Source organism: Eleginops maclovinus, chromosome 14 (assembly GCF_036324505.1).
Source record: "Eleginops maclovinus isolate JMC-PN-2008 ecotype Puerto Natales chromosome 14, JC_Emac_rtc_rv5, whole genome shotgun sequence".
Lineage (NCBI taxonomy): Eukaryota > Metazoa > Chordata > Actinopteri > Perciformes > Eleginopidae > Eleginops > Eleginops maclovinus.
Genome location: NC_086362.1, coordinates 3728375 through 3752775, shown reverse-complemented (window position 1 = coordinate 3752775; position 24401 = coordinate 3728375). Strand labels below are relative to the sequence as shown.

The window sequence follows — 24401 nt, the reverse complement described above, 5'->3', positions numbered from 1 at the left end:
CTAAATCACGTAGCAGTTTAGCTTAGCTTAGCATAAGGACTCGAAATTGGGGGAAAAGCTATACCGGCTATGTTCAAAGGCCAAAAAATCTTTACCTCTAAAGTAAATTTACACTCTATAGTCTTTATTTATTCTTTACAGACTCAGGAAGTTTCGTGCTAAGAGTATTTCTTTGTATTTCTGAGAAAAAAGCCCAAACTATTCCTTTAGGGTTGAGATTAGGGCTAAGGGGTTTTGACAACCCACTGACACAGCCTGAGAGGAAGTGCTGCCCGAGTGGCTCAAGTCAAGTCCCCTGTGATTGATGGCAGCGAAACAGAAAGTGCCAGAAGAATCTTTCATGGTCGTTAAACATGCTTTACACAGATTAAAACGGAAGCATATTAAAAATACGACTCTGAAAACTGGAAAGCATCTCGGTTGGAATCGTTTTTAGACAAAAATAGACGCTCAGAGAGAGTTTGTTGTTTGCTTGATTGACATAATTCTGGGTACACCAAAGACATCAGGAAGAGAGACACAGGGTTCACATACGACAGATTGTTAGATGTTGAAAAGATTCTCAGAGAGAGTAACAGGGAAAAAATAGAAAGTGTGAGATGACGGGAGAGAAGGGCGGAGGTGGTGGAGATGTCCGGGGGGAGAGTAGAGAAAGTAAAGCAAAGAGAAAATAGGGGACTGGAAAGCGAAGAAAGGTGTCAAAGACTGAAGATGTGAGGAAAGAAAATGAAGGCACCTGCAGCACTCGCCTTTACCGAGGTCACTTGAAGTGTACATGTCTCCTCAAAGACTATCACAGCAGGGAACACTTTGCAAATGGTCTTATTATAGTTCCTTAAAGTCCACTTCGGTTGGGAGGGATTTTAAGAAGAAAAACAACACGCCTTTAGTGTCTTTATGCTAAATACGAGCTACGACCAGCGACTAGTTAGCTTAGCTTAGCATAAAGACAACAAAGCACCTCTAAATCTCATTTTTAAACATGCAATTTTTTGATCTAAGTCGAAACTAATGTCTATTATATCCATATCAGCAGTCGTGATGCTTTCAAGTGCTCCTCGTAAACTTGTTTTAACAGCTTCAATTAGGACCTAAAGATGTCCGACTTTGCATTTAGCCTTTAATTCTGGAATCCCATGGGAGGTAACGACGTTTCTGACACTGTTTTGAATAAACCTCAGTCCTATTTCATGTATGAAATATCATAATTATGTGATGCTTGGTGTTTTTATCCAGACATTCGGTGTTAATAGCAGCTACTTCTCCTCCTCGTGTACTTGCTGCTCTGCTGCGGTTACACTTATGATCGAAGGAGGCTTTGAGCTCAATAAATGCTCCTGCTCTGCTTCCTGACCAAAGAGCATTAGACCCTTTTTTACCTCTTTCCTCTTCAAACGGTGAATATATCCTGTGAACTCGAGGAAATAGGATGCCATTTAGATTGACTCCTCTGCCAACTGGCTCTCATCTTCTCATCAGGAGACGGCCTGTGAATGCGTCTTAAACACAAGTCGGAGCTCACTGAAACAGGCTGCTGGAGTTTACCATCAACACCGCTCCTCTTCCTCCTCCTCCTCTGCTTCAGGCCTTTTCTCTGCTTGTCCTGCTCATTCTGTGTGTTCATGCCCCCTGTGTAAAGCCACAAACACGTCATCAGCTGATCATAACAGACCAGCCAGGCTCCTGTGTGATTGTCTCTTCATTATTAGAATGATACGCTTGTCCAGCTGGCCACCTGTCTCCCTGGCACTGTCTTTTTTTTTTAAGGACGGGGGGGCAATTTAATGGCAAAACATGTATAATTTTGAATGTTTTTGAATGATTTGTGTGGATTTCAGAAATAAAATGCCTTTAATTGAAAAGATTGGAGCAAAGACGACCCTTCTGTGCATGTTTTAGCCTTTTAGCTACGAGTGAGTTGAGCCATGTCACTACAAATTGCTACCATCCGGCAAAGATCCATTCAGTAAAAAACCCTGTACTGACAATTTGGAAAAATGTCTTTCTTTTTTAAGCAAAAACAAAATCAGAATAGTATCGGCTTGATATCTTTTGATCCCCCTCTCTTTGCTTCGGAGATACGACTTCAGTGACATGTGAAGGGTCTCTGCATCGAGCTGTGATTGCGTCTGGACAAGTCAGTGGAGTGATCCTCGAGAGGGAGAGCAGGATCAATCGCTCCCCTATCATTATTATCTTCTTATCTTTGAATATGCTTTTGATTTCCATTTATATTATTGTATTTAAAAAAAAACATGTCTCTAAATGCAGTGCTTTTTCTGCAGCTTCCGTTTTGGTCACATGGGACACATTGGTCCTGTTAAAAGACAAGATATAAATCCAGCTAAACTAACTGTAGCCTGCAGACAAGCAAATCAAGTTCCTCAGGAGAACAAACACTTGTCTTTTTATTTATTATGAACTCATCCTTCTTTTGGAGTCACATGTAGTCTCATGTTTACGACTACGAAATAACTCACAAGGACTTTTATGGGAGAACGACTAGTCAACAAAACCACAAATGATCACCACATGTGAAAAAAACTAAGACAAAGTATTACGCACGACATACTTATGCGTCTTTGCTTCTTTTCGAGTTGTCTTTCTCCAACCCCAGGAGTTTTGTCCACATTTCGCTGATTCCTTTGGCCTTATTGTCTGAAACAGTCCTTCATCTACGAGCCTTTTGTCCTCCTGTTTACTACTCTATAATTTCCCAGCTGGTCACAGTGAAACAAATCAATCTGGAATTAGTGTAATTTGTTGTAATGACGCACAGTTTAGTCATTGTCAGAACGGGCCAGAAAGGTGAGTCATGTAGCCTGCTGCCCGTGTGCTCTCAGGTGGATGAATGACATTTGGTCTTAGAAAGACATTATTTCACAGCCAAAAATTAGCTTGATTTCTTTCATGCAGCGCTGCACACGGTTTTTCCAAAAGCCTGCAGTGTGGTTATGTTGAAGGAGCGGGGAGGGAAGAGCTGCAGAGTGAAGGCGGCAGAGATGAGGACGCAAGATATTTTAGACTTCACAGCAGGGTGTCTGGAGAGGCTGACGAGATTTGTGCCTTTGTCACGTTTTGTGCCTGGAAGTTTTTGCTCAAAACTATGTCACTGTCTAAACCTCGCTCGTGCACACACACGTTCATGCACAGCCCCTCCCCTCCTCACCCGCTCTCCTCCCAGAGGCACAGAGATATTTTTATCTCCCATGAAGCCCAAATGCTAACAAAGCATCGACGACACAAATACATTTCCATGATTATTTTTATTCCTCAACCTCGGCTCCCTTCCGTCACTGCTGTGGCGACATCTCGTTCTGCTGTTGTGAACATAAACTGTCACGGTGCATGAGTGTCAAATATGTTTCATTTCTGAGGCACTTCAGTGATAATTGCACCTCGTAAACAGACGTTTAATCATGTCTTAAAACCACGTTGGGTGAGAGAGGCAGCGAGGTGAGATGATGCCACTTGTTTTCGGTCGGTTTATTTGTTCCGAGGATTTTTGACCTCCCGAATATACAGGTAATTTAAATGAGTGTTTTTGCATTAAAAATGAGTGAAAGGAAAGGAAACAAAACCCGATTCTGTCACATTTTAGGAAAGCAGTTTCATTTTCAGTTAAACTTTGATTTATGTCATTATCTGCTGACAGTAAAGGTTCAAACAGGAAATACAATGAGGAAATATAATCTCCTTCCCTTCTGTATCTTAATGTATCTTAACACACAAACCCAGAGTTGTACGTATCGAGGCATGTCTGTTCCGTCCACATGATGCTACATATTATCAAATATCAAACACGGACTGCACCCTGGCATCACACGATATCAATCCTCCCCAATGCTATCAGATTAGTGTTGAGCCAATGAGAAACATACCTGTTCTCTGGTGGCTTATTATGAGGATTAATGTCAGATAATCCTCTGCAAACACACGGCATGTATGATGCAACGCGTCACGGATAAATCTAGAAGTGGTGCAGGCGGTGGATTTGGCAACTCTGTGGCAACATTATGTCTCTGATACTTCTCAACACAATGGTGCTTTTCAAGAGGCCTTGTCATCATCCAGGTTCATATTTTTATTAAGTGTCTCTACTCTCTCCATGCTTTAATGTCCAAAAAGCTACCTATATAACGCACTACAGGAAGTGGGGCCCCTTAAAGTTTTGCTAAACACATGACATCACTGAATATGTTGGCCTTCAGACTAAATGTACATTTCGATGCGCAGTCAGTCTTTATTGCACGCTCAGTTGTCTTCATAAATTTCCATGACAACTGAAAACAATCCATTCACCGAGGAACAGGGAAGGGATGCTGCTAAAAGCTCCAGAAAAAGCTGGTAATCATCGATTAATCTGCGGTTATTTAAAGGATTTTTAGGTCTAAATGTCCATCTCAGTTCCTCAGGTCCAAGAGGACGTCTTGCTTCAAAAGTATTCAGCTGAATGTGATATAAAGCAGGACATCACACACCTGCCGTTGTTGCCACAGAACTGATTTCAGGATCTCAGTTGCGAGATATGTCTCAATAAGCTCGAGTCAGCAACACCTGCGTTGTGAAAACAAAAGGGAACGACATCACTAATAGCAGCTTAACACAAACTTGGAGCATAAACAGCTTGTAATGTCTGTCGACTGCTCCGACTTATCAGGTGCTGAAGGTTACCGACTTGTTTATGGTAGCTTAGCGGCAGCTGAAGGAGGATTTTAATGGATTAGAGAATTAAACCTGGACGTTCGGCGCCGCAGGGGTGCGTCGTGTGACTGCCAGTGCCGCTGTCGCCGAGGTGAGGTTTGTCCCAGAATAAACGGGGATTTGCTTTAAGTAGAGGAAGTATGAAACGCCGTGTTTCTCTGTGTGTTTAAACGTACACGTGGGAGGCAGCATAATAACTCCTGGGATTCCCGCACATGCCATTTACCTTCATCTCCTACATGTCAGTCTTTCTTTTTCTGAAGCCGGTGTCTCTCCCTGCGTCTCTACACTCCACATCTGCTCTCTCTCTCTGCTTTAGTCGTGGCCATCTGGTCTTTTCCTGCAGCCACGATTTGCCATTTAGGATTTAGAACAGAAGCGGTGACAGGGGAGGGAGTAACTCACTCTCTCTCTCTACGTCTCTAGCTCTCACGCATCCACATGTGTGTGTGGCACATGCAGCTGTTCATATTCATGCAGCTACTCATGCATACAGATAAATACATTGCCAACCGTTGTTAAGGCATTCAGACCAGAAGCAATGCAGAAATGCTGTATAATGGAGGGCTAAGAAAGGCTCTATTTCCTGCACTGCAAGTATGTATACATGAACATCCTGAACATATGTAAGGCTATATACTTGGAAATGTATCCGTGACTATATTTGAAGTTGTGCTTTAATTAATATAGGGTTTGTTTCTCATTATTATATCAACAATGATCTGCAGTATATGAGCATTTCTGGATCCTGAAACAAAAGGAACTATTTGCTTTTGCTTATGTATAAGTATGCATTTGATACTCTTGATTCTGAATCAAATAACTGATTGAACGAGTTGTATCTTAGGAGACTTATTATATTTTCAACTAAAAATATTGGTTTATGGCAAAGGACTTCATTGTGGTGGCAAAAAAAGGAACTACCAGCAACTTCTGAGCTAATCCAGCTAAAGTGAAGTAACGTCTTTATAATTGGTCGCTATTTGGTTTTGTTTTGAACGACGGCACCTGTTTTTTATATTGTTTATTTCTCCTGCCCAGCAACACACAACTGTCTGACAGCGGTGTGATGGTAAAGCTGGCAGAGAAAGACACTAGCTGGTGAATATATTGGCACATTTAACCAAAAATGTCCCTCAGGAGTCGATGGAGACCAAAACAGAGCTAAAAGTGTGACATTTGGACCTACACTTTTGGTGGACAGCAACCAAATATTCAAACCAATGCTTATGTTGCTCCATCTGAATGTTTTAATCAACAATTCCTTCCTCACATCGGCTTTTTAAATACCTTTTTCCAGTCTTGGATCAGAACTGAAACACAAAACAGCGTTGCAAATAAGGACGCTTTTCAAAGTCAAATGTGCACCATAATCGAGTTCCTGCAGATGTGTTTGAAGTGTCTTCTGCTCATAGTTTTGAGAACATCATTTTCAAAATGAGAGCCACTGTCTGCAGAATGTCCCACATAAAGCCCCGAGGGGGAACATTCAAAGAGAAGAGGACGAAGCGAGTGTGGAACAAAGCAGAAGGGATTAACTCCAGTTTTAATTCCCAGCTTCTTTTTTTTGTTTGCCTCTCTTCCTCCCTGCATCCTTTCTGCTCTCCCTGTTTTTTCTCCCACTCTCTATCTATTCTTTCTCCGTCTCCCTTGGCGGCTGCTGTTTTTTCCACTGCCCTACACCCGGGGCCAGGAAGTGTGTCCATGGTGATCGCAGGAAGTAAAGCTGGTCATTCACAGCCAGGTCTCCACGGCACGAACACTCTCTGTCTGCAGCGCCTTGGTTTTCTTACTCGACTAAACCCCTTCCAGAGTCCTCAATGCTGTGATGTGTTTTCGTGTTCGTTTTAGATCAAACGAGGCGGTAAAATCCTTATTTTATCCGTTATTTTTCATATTTTGCCATGAATCGCAGAGGAAAGACAGTCGAAGGTGCCCATGTTGTGTTTTGTTTGCCCACCCACGGTGACACTTGTGTCCACATGCAGGTTCTGTTCATTTTAGAACATGCCTACACACTCACATTTCTTCTCATTTGGTTTTTTATTCTGCTGTTCACCCAGTGCAGCACTCTCGATTTAGTTGCAGAAAGTCTCCCGTGGTGTTTTCTCTCTCCTGACCTTTACTCTCTGACTTTACCCGAGCCTGTGCCAAAAAAAAAAAGCTCCATCTGTATGCAGGACACATCCACATGGTGCCCACAGTGTGTGTGTGAGGGTGTTTGTGTGTCACTTGGGAGGATTGATTGTTGCTGCTGCCTACACACAAACTCCTCACAGGCGTTGTTCTATAGCTTAGAGAAAAATGAGAGGGAGGAAAATACCACCATGCATGTAAAAGTACAAACATGTGGTTGGAATGATGACATTTGAGACAATGATGAGATTTCGGCTTATTTTCTAGCTCATTTATATCTGCAGTCACTGGGCAGTTAAACACAGTTACATGAGCCTAAAAAAGCCAATTAAAGACTGTGAAACTTATCAAACCAATAAACTCATCCCGTGCAACTATAATATTACAATTTAAAAACACTGAATCAAATGTCAACATGACTAGTTTCTCATGTCTCCCATAAAAAAGTTCTCCCAGCAGTGGCTCAGTCAGTACGGGCTTGGACTGGGAATCGTAGGGTCGCCGGTTCAAGTCCCCGAACAGACTTGAAATATGGAAAGTGGACTGCTACTTGGAGAGGTCCCAGTTCACCTCCTAGGCCCCGCTGTGGTGCCCTTGAGCAAGGCACCGGACACCTCCAATCATCCCCTCCCCATTGCTCCCCGGGCGCTGCCCACTGCTCCTAGTACTAGGATGGGTTAAATGCAGAGGACCAATTTCACTGTGTGTGCTCTGCTGTGTGCATGTATGTGACAGATAAAGAGGGTTTCATCCTCCAACTCTATCTATTCTATCTAAATGTATGTGCTAATATAAACTAAAATATGTTAATTAAAACCAAAATATCGCTAGGAATATGAATCAAAAATGTTCACAAGTTCAGAGATGGATGCATAAGGATATGTGGGCAAATATGGACTGGAAATATGTGTATCCATATGAGTAGCTGTGCATATTAAATGTTGGGGATTAAGTAAACTTTGAGGCAAGATTGGATTATTTCGAGGATGGGATTTCAATGCAATGAATGAGACGCGTTGCAGTTCAAATGTGGAAAACTTCACTTGTAACGGAGAGGTTTCGTATTGGGAAAGCAGCAAAAACAACATAAGAATTGACCGATAAAAACAAATCCCTGCAAAGTACCACCATATGTAATCTGAGCATGTTGTTCTTTGACCTTTAAGACCTCCATTAGTCTTGACCATTAGCCCTTTTCATGGAGCACAAAGCCTCAGTCGGGCTTTAATCAGGTTTCATTCACTCTGAACACGGGACTGTATGTTTGATTGACCGAGCCAATGATAGATTGCTTTCCATCGAGACCACCTATTGACAAATGCATTTACCTTATTGAGTATGAAATCCATGTCGACTCTGACGCTGTGCTTTTGAAAGATGATTGACTGAGACAAGAGGCCAGTTGCATGGTAACCATAGCTGCGGAGGATTTAAAGGATAAGGCCGGCGGTCCAGATTTCAATCGTATTACAGTATCTTACACAGCAGATGGAGGAGTCCAGTTGTCATGGAGATGATTTCCTGAGCGCTTTCAAAGTTCAGATATATTTGTAATAATGTCAACAAATTCAATGAAAGAACCCACGATGTGTTCGTCCATCGCTCCGTACTTCCCAACGACGATTCTGCATTTGACTCGCCAAGCCCTTTCATCCCTAATGACGATCGAGACATTTGAAGCAAGCCTTTATTTTCATTTCTTAAAGGCTTTCTGATTTACTGAAACATCTGGATGCTGTAGTTTTAGAAAGATGTTACGAAGAGTGAAGCTGGCAGGACCCGAATGCAGGGAAGACACCGGGTTAAACTGAAGACACCTTTATTTCGAGGCCTTTAGTCTAAACCAACAGATTGGAACTCTCTTCCTGGATAACACATCCAAAATCAACAGACTGGAACATTCAGGAATGACGACCATATATTGACGACGACACAAATGGAAGACAAGACTAAATACATCAGGGTAATCACAAGACAAGACACAGCTGGAGAGCGGAGGAGAAACACAGGGGCAACAGGTGAACACGGTGACCCAATCAGGCACAGGAGGGAAACGCAGACAGGAAGTGAAGCTAAACACGACACAAGAGGGGAAAACATTTCAAAATAAGACAGGGAACAACAAACAAAACATGGATCATGACAAAAGTAGTGTTCAACAGCAGTAAGATGTGCTTGGATGTGGGTTATTTTTAGCCATGGATTATTTCTAGACGGCTTTCAGATAAGTCTCCATCACTTTAGTCCAAATTCAACCATCATTTGATGGGTTTCCAGTACATTCATGTCCCTGTGAAGAAATCTTCACTTTCGTACCATCATCAGGTTAAAATCTGACCTTGGTTTATTACTAAATACCTTTTAAAACCAACAGTATTCCCATTAGCTTCAGCTGCATGTGAGTTGAGTAGTAATTAGCACATTCTAGCACGCTAACACCCCAAATGAAGAGTGATCAACATTATACCTCTATCATGTTAGCATTGTCATCATGAGCGGGTTGCCATGTAAGCTACCTCAAAGCCCCAAAATACAGCCTCCAAAATCTGCTAAAGATGAAAGAATAATAATGTATTTTTCTCTCAGACTTTGCACGTATTACCAATCATGCTAACGTTCCCAACAGACTAGCATTCGTGACTTTTATATTGATTCACTTATTCAAAAATGTCCCAAATCATTGCTGAAACAAAGTTACCGAGCTCAGAAAAAGGCTTCACACAAATCCGAAATGAGAGTGACTAAGACAAAAGATATTTAAATCAACCGCACTATTTTTACACGCAGCAAATCTTCTTTTCTCCTCAATGAAAAATGGGCCAGTGGCCTATATTCTCCGGCGCTTCACGGCTTCTCCCCAGATTAGCGCCTCCTCCTCTCCTCAGTGTCTCTCCCTCTCTCTCCCTCGAGATTCCTCTCGCTCCGGGCTTTGAGCTGATGAGAGCTGGCAGTGTTTGCCGCCTCATTGAACCTCCTTATTTCTCTCCGTCATCTAACCCCCTCTCATCCCTCTTTTTTCCCCCCTCTCGTACCATAATCCCGTGCACAATATCCCTCCCTCTGCTCTTCCTTTCCCTCTTATATCCCTCTTTTCGCTGTCCGGGCCTGTGGTGGGAACGCTGTGCGGTAACACGACCAACCGGACGAGGGTTAATCCTGCAGTAATGGGGAGGGGAATCTCTTCCAAAGTATGCAAAAACAAACAGGTCATCCAAAAGACAAAGAGCAGGATTTACAGAAAGAGGGCTAGAAGGCCAAAACATTAGGGAAAGAGAGAAAACACAGGAGAGTTTGTGTTTCATTAGGCGACTGTACACAGGCAGCGAGAGACTTCGAAGTATGATTAATGGTCGGAAATCAATTGTAAGGTTTCCCCTAGCAGCACAATGCTCCTGTGATGATGTCTACTATAAAACCTGCCCTGTTTCTGTGCTGTAAAGACCCCCACGATGCATAAAAGCAGAGTTACGAAGAAGGAAAGTAACAAGCAAAGGTACAGAAATGATGGAAAATAAGGTTGAACGAGAGGAAGAAAGAATCAGAGAAGGAGCGGCATCAGAGGAGGATGTGGAAGGCACACGTGAAAACCTCGGAGCAGTGCGTTTGACCTTTCAGACGCGGGATTGTAGTTTAATTTGAGATGTCCGTGTGTGTGCGTAATAAGCATGTACCAGATGGCAGCACAACGCTTAATGGCATACTGTACTGGCAACATAAATGTCATCCGCCTCACTTAAACCCGCGTTTTAAAAAGAAAGGGGTTATTAATATCCAGACGTCTGACTGAGTGCCTCCCCATTAGCGGACTGTCTTTACTGTTAGCTCATCACCGGTATGAATAAATCATAACATGTCATTACTGAATCCCTTTCATATATCCAGAAATGTGAGTACTATAAACTGAGTCAGCACAAATGATGATATTTTCCATCCTTGAAAGTGCATTACCTTTCAGAGATTGTTAGTGGTAGTGGTGGAGTTTAAGTGTGCGTACTCAGGCGCTGTTCTGAAGTACAAATTAGAGGTAAGTATTACAGTAAGAAAGGCTTAGGAGCCAAGATATGTGGATTAACTCCGGGTATGATGATGCTACTTGATGTTGGCAGGATCCAGTTGTTCGGGCATCTGCAAATATCTCGACTGCAGATGGGTTCAACATGAATTCAGAAACAAAAACATGCCAATCCTCAGTTTGCAACCAATGCCAGGACAAATATAAATCTCCCATTGCCCCTAACTTCCTCAGTCAGAAAGGATGAAGGAGTCACAGCTGCAAGCTAACAGCACGGTATCATTGTGCCGCGGTGCAGCAGCAGCGGATAAAGCTCTTACATGGCGATGTGCAGCGAGGGCTGGGTGACCCCCTGCAGAGACCGGACAGTGTTGTCTGTTTGTTGTTTGCTATCGGGAAAGGAACCCGCAGAGAGGCACATTGGATCGTTTTAGCGCCTCTGATCAATGTCCGCCTGCTGCTTGAGAGCCGGTCAGATTGGTCTACTGAGCATGTGATTAGCATCGTAATTCAGTGTACTTCCTGCCTGAACTCAAGAGTGCTAGCGGGGAGGGATTCAGAGATCTGTTTAAGCAGCCTCAACCCGCAAACAGGAAGTGGTAATTCAGTGATTAAGCTATGCATTTATTATGTATTTGTTAAGGTCACCTCAAAATAGCATGAATTTAGCTTGAATCATGAGGCTATGGTACCATCAGGAGCAGTGGAGTAAAGGAACCTCAATACTAAGATTCATTTATCTTGGCATTTCCATATGCTGTTACCACTTGGCTAGGGTTAGGGTTAAGGCATGCATACCTCAATACTTCTGCTACGCTCTGGGAGTACCTGTTACCTAGGAGTCGTTTAAATTAAGAGCAAGGGAAGAGAAAAGACAGTTGGTTTCAGGTTTCAAAATGCAAATCTGTGGATGGGGCAGGAGAGGCTTCTGACCTGAGAGGTAGATTTTGGAGGCGGACTTCCGCTTGGACCTACAGCTGTGAGCTCTTCTGCCTCCCACTCTCTAATCCCTCACCCCCTGCTGCTCCTGCAGGACTGAAGATATATTCTGAGTGAGAGGAAGAAGGGTTATTGCACTGAGGACGAGACGTATAGATTAAAAGAGGGGAAAGCCAAAAGACAAATGGAGAAGGTAGCATCCCTAAAACGTTCAAATGTACTGTTTAGAGAAAGTTTAACGAGGTGATTATTCACTATCTTATTTTAAGAATGGAAATTGCCGTGTGTGGACAGCCAAACAGATTGTTGGTAAAGTAGAGGTTAGCTTCATGGGAGGTATAAAGATGGAGAGTGGGAGGGACTCCTACACTCTCAGTTCATTCTTCTGGTGGAAGAAGCTGAGGAACAGCTTCTTCCACCAGGCGGTCAGGATGCTGAACTCTCTCCCTCCCTCCCTCTCTCCTCTCACTCTCTCCCTCCCTCCCTCTATCCTCTCTTTCCCTCCCTGTCTCTCTCTCCTCTCGCTCCCCCTCTCTCCGTCCCTCCCTCTCTCTCCCCCTCTCTCATCCACCTCTACCCTCCGTTCCACCCACCTTTCCCCACTGCCTCAATGGAAATGTACCAGGACATTAATCCCCCTCCCTCACACACCCTTCCCTCACCCAGCACCAGTCACTTTCTATTCTCCGCTGCTACTGAAAATGTACTTTGCACTAAGAATTATTAAGACCTACGTGCACTACTGTCAAGTTGTGTTGATTGTGTCTAACATATATGTCTTACTTAGTTTTTTTTGTGTACCCCTTTTTACTCCCCCTTTTTTTTCTAGGCTCTTATCTTTCTTATATGTTCTTGTTTATATTCGCACTGTGGGACTGCCAGAAATGGTGTTTCAATGTTCTGTATGTATAACACATGTGGAAATGTTGACAATAAAGCAGACTTTGACTTTGACTTTTGAAAAAGACACTCAGAGAGAGGAGAGCATAGGAAGCTGTGAAATGTCAGGGTTTATTTAATAAGAGATTTAAGGAGGGGGATCGAGACTAACTGCTTGTACTCGGCGAGTAAAACAAGAAGGAACACAAGGGAGGGGGAAGTAGAAGAGACTGTGAGGGGGTAGAGAAGTATTTACTATCATTTACCGCATGTATTTTCGACAAATCTCACAACTCTACTGAAGATTTCTCATAGAAAATAAGAAGAGTGGACGACATAAATAGTGTTAACAGCCAATGAAGAGCAACTTAATGGAAATAAGCAGTGGGTTTTGAGGAAAATATGGTCTCAAATGTCTGCGTGCATTGATTATTCAAACTGTAAAATATGTATCTCATTTTGTAAGAGCTGAAACAACCAGCCAATAATAATCTGTCTCGGTATTTGCAGAGTAAAGAACAGTATGGCTCAGAATTGGCGGGAAAAACAGGAGATTTGGGTATCTCTATCTAAACCTGCCAACTCCACAGAAATACATAAGTTACAATGCAGTGACTCTAAGTGTAAGAACTCAAATTCATTTGCAAATTATGGCAAAAAGGTGGTCAGTAAGTAAGTGAAAATGTGCAGCGATGCCTGAAATATAAAAACGAGTATCCAAAAAGTATGTTTTCTGATTGAAAGACCAGTGTTTGTTGTCACAGCTGACGTCCTATTGACCACTTCCTTCTGTGGAGTGATATGACTGAATATAGTCCCTTGTTCCTCCTTAGGAACGGTCTCTTAGCAGGTATTAACAACCTCTGAAATGTCCGAATTGACCAATCAGAATATATTCAACTAGGCATTATCGTCCAGCATGCACACAAAGTAATGTATCTATTCAGTTGCCAGAACGTACTAGAACTAAACAACAACAACAAGAACAACAAGGACAATACATGAGGGGGGAAGGAGGGATTGAGCGAAAGGCTGGCAAAGACACACAAGGTCTGGAAACATTGTAATGAAAACATCACAACAGAGTCTATTCCTCTTTTCAGATCTCAGTCGGAGAGATTTTTGAGCTGCTATCCCAGTGCTTCGGTTGCCATGGTGAAATCTAAAGGCTTGTCTCCATGTTGAAGTCCAGCACAGTTGGCCAGCGCTCTGTGTGTGTGTGTGTGTGTGTGTGTGTGTGTGAGAGAGTTTTTTGTGTGTATGCACGGCTTTGATAGGAAAAGAGAGACAGGAGAGAGTTGCGTAAGCATGTAAATGGGGCCGAGTGTCACGATGTCTCTTATTGTCTTCCTTGGCTCACTCACATGTGTGTGAACAGTGGTTTCCTGACACCTTTTAGCAGGTTGTATCACCACAGAGGTTATTATGAACCAAAGCGGGTAGTTTTACCAACAAAATACAGGGGTTTTTTGGACTTCATTTGACTAAAATGGATCATTATCCCAGAAAATCCTAAATTTCACACATCGAATTGTGTGTGATTTTCCTGGAGTTTGTCAATCGACCTAATGAGGGCTTTTATTCTGAAGTGAGGAGGGAAGGGGAGGATGGTCTCTGCCCTGTCGCTAGGTAACAGTCTCCGGGCCTAAAGGCAAAGCTAGTCCTGGTATCCATGGCAACGTCATTGGTGTGGAGGGTGAAAGGAGTTTTGGTAGTTGTGTGTGTGTGTGTGTGTGTGTGTGTGTGTGTGTGTGTGTGTGTGTGTGTGCTCACAAAAGAGCAGTCAGCAGGTTGATTATCCAACCAAGAGAAAATGTGGCAGTAATGGTGAAAGTTTCCTGAAATATAAGTTGGTGAAAGGAAAATGAAATACCAGATTTGAGCTCTGTGAAGAGTTCCTCACAGCTTTCACACCGAGGTCTTCCTCATTGGTTCCCGACATCATCTTTACCGCTCACACACTTGACACTGCCTCAGGACTGCATTCATGAGCTCGATGCAACATATTGATCGAGCTGCCGCTGTGTCTTCTCCAAACACAAAGGAAGTTTGTGCCTGCGTGCTGGTTATGAAAGACAGACGTTAAGCTGAGGATCGAACAGGGAAAGAGACACGAAGAGGGGGAGAGAAAAGAGTGATAAAGGGAGAACAGTGGGTCTCGTCTCGATGGATAATGGCTCCATTGCACAATGTATAGCACACTATGGAGGATGTGGTTGGGGGGGGGGGGGGGGGGGTTGACAGTTTAGTCACGGAGGGGAAGAAGACTGCTTGGAATCCATTCACGCCATGAGGACTATGGAAGTTCATTAACGACAAAACTACTGAAGTGCAAAAGCAATTTGAGCTGCTTTTTAGAAGATGCTGAAATACTAAACTTGGCCGCTTGATGTTGTTGAGTTGCAGCTAATAATAAACACCCATATTGGACAAAACAGGGTGTTGTATTTGAAATCATTGTCAATTCTGCTTTGACTGGCATCTTTCTTTGCATTTGAGCTGCAAATGTCTCAGTAGAAGATCAGCTGTGTTACGAGATTTGATTTATCTTCAGGTTGAAATTCGGGCTATTTTTTGATGGTGAATTACTGGATTTGGCCAAAACATTAAGCTTCATATCTCTGTTTGACGCTGGGAATAACATCTACACTAAATACCAAGCTCAATCCAGGACACGTTTAGCTTAGCTTAGCATAAAGACGCTGAATTTAGGTAAATTTGTGCGTTTTCTAAACGTTTTTTAAGGAAGAGCCTGGCTAGATGTTCCACCCTGTCACTAAGCTAAACTACCATAACTGCCTTTTATTCCTTTTTAAAATATCAACCTCCTAATCTCACTCACAAACAAAATCTGTAACTCCGTTTATGCCCGTGTGCCAATGCTGTGAATGAGCTTCCTTTAAACTGCGAGAGGAAACTGTGAGGAGATTTCAAACTGAGCACGAACAGCTTCTTTTACAAGTGTAAAAGTATTGCTTTTGCAGATTGATCTCAGCTTGATATCATTTATTCCTTATCCGGAACTTCCATTTTTAACCAAACCAACACACAACAAGAATTGGTATCCATCGATAGTGGAGGGTCTTTTCTTACTGCTATATTTTATTTGTTGGTCCCAAAAAAACATTCTTAGTCCTGACAAATCTTTTTATTGATTATATTTAATGAATAATTTAATTCCTAGCGGAAATTCACTTTGTAATTATATAAATATAGTGCCAAATCTTTCTCTCCGTCTATTTATACACACACACACACACACACACACACACACACACACACACACACACACACACACACACAGGAACGAGCAGACAAAAGCATGTCTGTGCTCATGAGAATGTGAAGCACAGTGGGTCTCTATGTATGGAAGCAGTGTCAGGCTCGTCCCAGACGTGGGGGGGTGTTAGTTTGAGGGGATTTCACAAACTCTTTTTACTGGGAGCATGACGACCACAATGCTGCGCAGGAAGGAGAAGAAGCACATATTTATTTCAGTTCTGCTTTTTTTTTTTGTGTCACTTTTTTACTAAATGCTGATTCATGGTTGCAGAAGAATGGATGTGAAATTTCACTTTGACCACTATGATGGCTAAATGTGGTTTTCATTTATTTGTATATATTCTTTGTCTGCAAGAGGAAGCATTTACCTCCCATTACCGCTTTATAATAACTGCAGAACAAAGCAACATGTCATCAAGGCTGCCCGTATTGCATTTGAATCCGATTTGTGACAAAAAAATGCATAAAGCTATAATTATGACTGCTTTGTTTGCATGATATTAGCCTCAAGTCAATATGAAAGAATTACAGTTTTACATTAACCTTGTAACAGAAGCAGAAACCTGTGGGTGAGAGTGTCTGTACGGAAGCCCATTTAGGCCAAAAGTGTATGTTCCTGAGGATTGTGACAGTCAATAATTAGGGTAACATTTGCTTGAATTGTATATTTATGTGACAGAATTAGTACATTATTGTGTCCAATTAATTCAATCATCCTTTACTTAATTAGCTGTCAGAAAATAGGGACAAACTCATTATCTTTTGCAAGTTTTGTCCAAAAAAATGTTCCTTTTTATAAGTGGGAATTCAAAGCTGTATCATGTTTTACCATAGCCCTTCTTTTATTCGAGGTATGGCCATTACTGAGAGTGTTGATAGAAACACCTTTATTTAATGGTTGGGAAAGAGTTAAAAGTGGGAGGCAGGGGGAGGGATGTGAGGTAGTGGGAGAGAGAGAGAGAAACACTAAATGTAACCACTCTATCCTTTGTTGTTTTTTGTTCACTCTTCTCCTCTAAAAGTACACAAAAGCAGCGCCAGTCCATTGTGGTGCAAAACAGAGAGCATGCAGGGCGACCTGGGTCGAGAGGGGAGGCACAGAGACCCACACACACACACACACACACACACACACACACACACACACACACACACACACACACATTTATTCTATCCGTCACACACACAATTCACTAGCTGTGAGTGGAAGCGTTCAAACACACTGAGTGAACGCAAATTCATGCAAACATGCGCACACACAAACTTGCATTTCAAGCCAAGAACCAAACACACACACACACACACACACACACACACACACACACACACACACACACACACACACACACACACAGAGAGTTGTATTCATTGGAGTTAAGGTGCATATCCCTGCTCGCTCCCACGCAACGCTTTGTGTTGATTGAGCAAGTGGCTCTGGTTAGAGAGGAGATGAATGTGAAATTTAGGACACGCACACACACACACACACACACACACACACACACACACACACACACACACACACACACACACACACACACACACACACACACACACACACACACACACACATACACATTCACCTCAGTAAAAGCGCTCTGTCATCGTTGTGCCTTCTCCCTGAGGCTGGGATTGTGTCTCAGACAGACCAAACAATAGTGCCACCAATTAGCCATTAGAGAACAGACCTACAAATCATGACCCAACATGAGCCTCTGGGACTGCAGCATCCCATAATACCCATGCTGTCTTGCAGACTCTGTCACGTTAGTCGGCATATTTAAACCTATTCCTTCAGTCACCTGTTATGAGCTTGAATTGTTGATCTCTGGTCTAAGCTTTGAAATAAATTGTCTTTTTCTCCCATCAGTTCCTACATGTTGGTCTCTGTGACATGCTAAGGTTGGTAGCATTGTTGCACCATAAAAGGCTTAATCTGTAATAGCTGCAGCACAGCGAGGGATCGCCCTCTGGTGGCGGCTACATGTAGCAGCAGCCCGTGTTATATAGGTCACAGCAGAGCCTCTTCTGGGCTTTCTGTACGCCGTGTTTGTCAGCGAGGAGAGCGAGGGGATCAGAGCGTCGTGCCATTGCCCATGATGCACTGTATTGAGCGGCAGCCTTCTCGCCAGCTGCGCAGACGCCAGGAACAGGGGGGGGGGGGGGTGTTGGTGTGTTTGTGACACAGAAAGAGATGCATATGGGAAGCTTATATTGAGGAAAGGGAAGGCTGCAAGTTGTAATGCTCCACAAAGTTGTGCCCTCGAGCAAAGGAATGGATCCTATCCCGTAAAAGCAGCTGCTTTTAGGTGACCTTAATCATTTGCACATAGCTAAACCACTGCCTGGGGAAAAATCTCAGCAGGATGTTGGGAGAGCGAGCTCTTGGAAAATCCTGAGGAAGCCATTTGATTGGCTGTAAGGCTGAGACATTTGGAAGCACTTCCAGTTTTAGATTTTTTCCCCACTGTAGCATAAAGTCATCCCACTATTCCTCCGCCTTTTTCTAGAAAACTTTTATCCTTAAAGGGATATTCTGCTGGGACATGTCTCCATGCTTTAATGTTCAAAAAGCTCTTTATTTTTCTCATACTGCCTGTGCTGCAGCACCTCTTTTTCACCCTCTGCCTGAAACCAGAGCCCAGGCTGCTCTGATTGGTCAGCTGGTCGGCTCTGTTGTGTTTGGAGACCAAGGTGATATCTTTATGTTGCTGTATATGAATATGCATGTGAGTAGCGTGACCCAAATCTGTTAATAGCCGAGATATGAGATCCAATCCTGAGTTTGCCTCACAACACGCCTGAATCATGTCTGTTTTATCGTTTTTGAACTCCTCACATGCCAACAAACGCACTCCCACACACCTAAACACACACAGAGCACAAACACCCATCGCTTTACACTCGCATGATTTGTACCCACTGCATGCTTCTGTTCTGAATCCTTGTTCCCCTGCTAGGTTCTGAATCTGAAACCAAGCCACGTACTTCAGTATCCTCCTCGCATGCTGAGCAGTCTGTGATCTATTTCTGTCCAAGAAGGATGGCTATAAATAGGGAAACACCCATCCGAAGCTCTTGTTATGTAAAGCATGAACATTAATGGAAGCAGAAGCACTTGCAGGAGGACGCGCTTATTCTCCAACACACAAAGAATAAGCCAGATTTGATGAACACCTGTTTATTATACAGTAGAACAGGCATGCACGTCTTCCACGCGTCCACTAGAGGGAGACAGAGAGCGACAATGTGCATTAGAGTTTGATGAAAATCAATTAACAGCAGAGTGTTTTACCTCACGTAACACTTTTACCTTACTTAAAAGTGTAGTTTAAGTAGAGTTTGAAAAGATAAAGCTCTTGGTGTTCTATATTTTTGTTATTCGCAACACATCCCATGAAAAGGCCTTCATCTATCTCAAAACTGCAGTGCTTTTTTTGCTCCAACTCCATTGGTTCCCACTGAATACATAACAATAAAAGCTCACATTTATAAGGCTTGATTGTTTTTACAGGTTCAGGAATCTCTTTTACCTTGTATTCACTGAAATAAATAGCATTCTTTACTCCAAAATGACGAAAAAGTGCATTTTAAAGGAACTATTTTTAGCTTTGATTAGGACACATTTGGTGCTCTGGTGACAAGTAGCGGGACAATGTGTGTGAATAAACTACAATATCTATCCTTCAGATAATGTTTTGTCAGTCTCTGTGCCTTCCATCTGACCCTGACAGTATGCTTTTGTCATTAGCTATTATTTCCTAACTTTCCATTCTGGAGTCTGGGAAGTAGGTGGGCTGATTTTCAATCGCTGTTTTTTGCTCTTGTTGTTTCACTTTTTATTTTATTCGGCGTATCTAAAACGTTTCCCCCTCTCTTTTGTGTCGAGCAGACCATGGCGGAGTACAGCTCTCTGCTCAGCGACCTGTCTGAAAACATCACCAACGAGGACTTGGAGCAACTCAAGTCTGCCTGCAAGGAGGACATCCCCGAGGACCAGAGCAACAACATCACCTCCTCCAAGGAGTGGTTCAGCTACCTGGAGAAAAACGACAAGCTGGCCCAAGGTGAGACACGCAGATCCCACATGCATCAAATCATAAATCAGATGGTGAAGCTTATCTATATCAGAGCTATAGACTTATAACAATATTTCCCGTGCAGATAACCTGTCATACATCGAGCACATCTTCGAGATCTCGCGGCGACCGGACCTGCTGACGCGGGTCATCGAGTACCGCACCACCGTGCTGAAGATCTCTGAGGACGACGAGATCGACACCAAGCTCACACGCATCCCCTCAGCCAAGAAATACAAAGGTAACACACACACACACACACACACACACACACACACGAACGCTTCTAGAGGATGGTCAGGTTGCTATAAAATCTTATGTTTTGCTCCTCTGATCCTGGCCTCCTCTCGAGCTCAGTTCAGCTCTCGGGGGAAATTAAGCTTCACGCCTGGTTGAGTTAAAACAACATAGAACACGGTGCAAAGGATTAATTAAAAACATACATTCATCTGCCGTCTGTTTACCTCAGCTCTTCTTAAGAAACATCACTTTTATGACACATGCACTGAAATATCTTCATTTATATTTCTATGATTTGGGCTATTTGTTATATTTCTATTACTTTGTCATATACATATTTAATGCTTTATTCATCTCCTTTAGCTGCTTCCATCCTGTCATTGTCTTTTACCTTTCTATCTCTAAAGAGCACTTTATGCATCTTGATTTAAAAGTGCTCTATAAAGAAAACCTACCCTATCCTTTTTGTACTTTACATATTGGAATTGTATCAAAAAGTTCTGACTAAACTTGATGTTAATGCAGGAATTTCAGCCAAATCTTGCATTGAGGTTTCTGACACACTTCTCAACACTAGAAATAAGTATAATTCAACTAATACTTTTAAGTAATGCTTACTCAATCTGCAAAAGTATATTAAAAAGTTGAATGAATTTAACCTTTTTTGTATTTAAATTTGACTAATTGTTCCTACTTAATTCAGTTAATGAAATGTGGGTTTACTTCGTACTTAAAGCAACAGTTTATTATCCCGCTCTGCTTGTGAAACTGAATATGGTGTAGTGACTCCTCCTACTTGTTCTTTCCTAGAAAAGTTTTCTTATGATTACTCTCTCTTTCTCTCTCTCTCTCTACCCTCTTTTTCCAACCCCCTCCCCAAAAAAGACATCATCCGCCAGCCCTCTGAAGATGAGATCATCAAGCTGGCCCCTCCCCCTAAAAAAGTGTGAGGTCCCGACCCTCAGCCCCGATCTTTGCACCTTGATTTCTTCACTTCTGGCTCTCCAATCAACCGACCAACCGAATCTGACCAAACCCCCATTGCTCACCTCACATCGCCCCCCCCCCCCACCTCATACACACACACACACATCATGCCACGCACCCTCCTTGCACTAACACATGCCGCCGCCACTGACCACGCAACCAATCAGATTGTAGCGACGCCTGCCGAGCCGACGGGAAGCTGCGGAAAAAGAGACATTAGAAGAAGAAGAAGAAATCTGGAGACTGGGCCGACTGTGTGTGTGTGTGTGTGTGTGTGTGTGTGTGTGTGTGTGTGTGTGTGTGTGTGTGTGTGTGTGTGTGTGTCGAGGTTGTTATATTTAAGACATCCACCCATGAAGAGTTTAAAAACCACAAACCCTTGAAAGGAAATTCTGAAACTGTCAAAAGGCTAACCACAGTAACCTTTAGGCTGTGTTCTTATTTTATGTACGGTGACGCATAACTTCGACTCGCATAATTCAGCAGCGCTCTTTTTATTCAATTTGAACATGCTGAATGGACAAAATGGTACAAATGTTGGACCTGAATCGTCTATCTGGAGAAACTAAAACACGTAAATGTACAATATCAAAAACAACACCTTTAATCTCACATCTAAGACTGCTAACTCCTAACTCAATATTTTGGAGTAATAATGTGAATTCCAACTTCACACACGAGTGGTAATGATCTCCCTTAACAAAAAGAGCAAATCAAAGGAGTTCTCTAAGTTTGGATCTATTCCTTTAAAGCCTGAATAGAGAATTTAAATAAAGAAGCCTTTATTTCACCTCCATTACCATGCATTCATCACATAAAATCACACCTGAAGGACAGTTCTTTATGCATTCCCTTGACTCTTATGCTGATTATCACATCATGTTTCAAAATCAGAAGCAATTTTAATATTTTAGAAGACATTTTAAAGTTTGATTTGCATAGAAAAGCCAATATTTGCCTTTAGCTTATAATCAGAGCAAGAGTTATTTAGAAAAATATGACAAAGATATAGCAATTATCTCAACACTATGGATATTCCCTGTCCTTTAGTGATCTTTTCATGACCAGTTAGCATGAGAGCTGTATATAATATATCAGAATAAAGTATAGCAGAAATAATATATTGACCCTGCGTTTCATAGAGGATTCAAATTCCCACTGTACGCTCACCTTCACTCTGTCTAATCTGAAACTACTTAGCGTCAATTAAGATGACAACCAATTAAGCGAGCACTTAAACGACTTCTACTTTAGAGAATACGAACGTATATTTTGAGAGATCCTGTTATATTTGCTGTGTGTAAACGTTGTGTTGCGTGGCGCGTAAAAAAATAAACCACATTTTCTTTCCTCCCTTTGTCGCCCATGTTATCCGGCGCACTGCAAGGTCTCTTGGAGTGCCGATCAAAGTGGAAGAAGGGAGGAAATGTCAGAAAGCAAACGTGGCATGTGATTTAATAAACTGTACATAAAGCAGACTCCTAAACCCGCCATGCCCCCCCCCACCCCACCCCACCCCACCAACACAATAGCTAGCAAGACTGTTGAAACGTATCTATAATATCTGCTCTTTCGAACACTGTGTCTCTCTTCCCCCCGCGTTGAAGCCTTAGCGGACTTTTGTGTTCACCCCAACATTTCTCACAACTGTGTGTGTGTGTGTGTGTGTGTGTGTGTGTGTGTGTGTGTGTGTGTGTGTGTGTGTGTGTGTGTGTGTGTGTGTGTGGAGGACGGCGGGCACACTCTCCCTTTTTAAAGAGAGCACTTTTATTCTGAAATTTGCTAAGGACTTCAGTGTGTACAGAATGTCTGTGGGTCTATTTCTGCCCCCCCCCCCCCCCCCCGTTTTTATTGTTATCAAAGCTGTAGGATAAAAAAGAAACGTCCGAAAACGTAAAACATAAATCAGTGTATGGCTAGTCACCCCCCCCCCCCCGCCCCTCCCAGCCCTCCTTCCTTCTCCACAACCCCAGTGCCAATGACCGAGACTTTTATTTCGATCACAGTTCACGTGATCCGTTTTCTTTTGTATTGCTCGCCGTATACTGTAGTGTTGGACTGATTTGTATCCTATGCATTTAGGGGAAAAAATCTGCACTGTAAACGTATCCTCCCGACAAATCACTGAGAAGGAGTTGTTGAAACTGCATGACGGAAAGTGTGCAGTTAAGGGTTAAAGACTGGGGGGAAACACTTGTTAGACCAACCATACTGTACGACTCGACCCTTTAGCAAGTCCTAAGGTGACATTCAGACGTCCCCGAATGCTTGCGATTGGGTGTGGAGGTTTAATAGTTTACAGTTGGCCAGATCAAGCCTTTTATTGTACTGTTAAAGGGACGGCCCACACTGAAATACTCCAACACTGCATGCTGTACCGGGCCCATATCGCAGTGGCACTTGGAAGAGCTAGTCCACGAATTTAGCGCTAAGATATTCAACAACAATTGGATTGACTGATTGGTACAAACATTCATGGCTGCCTGAGGATTATCCTGATGCCTTTGGTGATCTTCTGACTTTTCATCTAGAGCCAGCAGAGTTGTTTTTATTTTGTCCGATACTTGAGGTTAAGACCCCCAAATGGACCTCGCAAATTAGCTTAAAAACGTTAGCATTAAGCTAGAACTGATACTAAGTGGAGCCTCATCGGCTAACTCAGTCCTATTTATAGGTAAAGCAACATTTAAGTTAAGTTATATATTAGTTTTATTTCAAGTATACACTTTTCTTTATTGCTTGTCCTTTAAGAATCATAGAAAACAAGCTTTTTTAAACTGTGTTTTTGTAGTTTTGCACCGACTTTCAACATCCAAGCGTCACCATTCAAAACCAACTACACCTTGTAGTCAACACTTAGTAATGCCCCGGTATATGCACTGGTTTACACAGATGTATGACAGCGTTCAGAGTATTTCTGGGTGGATTTTTACCCTTCAGCGTCCGGACTAGCCCACGCTCGGCCTGACCCCAAGTGAAGCGGTAGCTGCTCCCCTTTAGCTCGAGCCCAGTGAACACAAAGTGTGATCGCTGCATTTACCACAGAGCTGACCCGAGAGCATTCTGTCGGGCAGAGGGAGGCAGTTGCACTTACTGCTATGACCTGTGGGTAATGGTCTTTTCCAGCATTAATGGATGTGATT

The 24401-nt window shown here is 42.7% G+C and overlaps 1 protein-coding gene across 2 annotated transcripts in view; it reads left to right on the top strand.

Annotated features, from left to right (window-relative positions):
- LOC134875983 (astrocytic phosphoprotein PEA-15) overlaps positions 1-23025 on the top strand; it is a 36395-nt gene extending 13370 nt beyond the window's left edge. Inside the window, exons 2-4 of one of the 2 annotated variants that reach the window (XM_063900778.1) lie at positions 19845-20019; positions 20117-20272; positions 21157-23025. In XM_063900778.1, coding sequence (XP_063756848.1) covers positions 19848-20019; positions 20117-20272; positions 21157-21221 — 393 coding nt within the window. In that variant the 5' untranslated portion in view covers positions 19845-19847 and the 3' untranslated portion in view covers positions 21222-23025. Of the gene's footprint in view, positions 1-19844; positions 20020-20116; positions 20273-20634; positions 20720-21156 lie in introns of those variants that run through there. The other variant, XM_063900777.1, reaches the window with a different exon arrangement.
- Positions 23026-24401: the final 1376 nt, after the last annotated feature.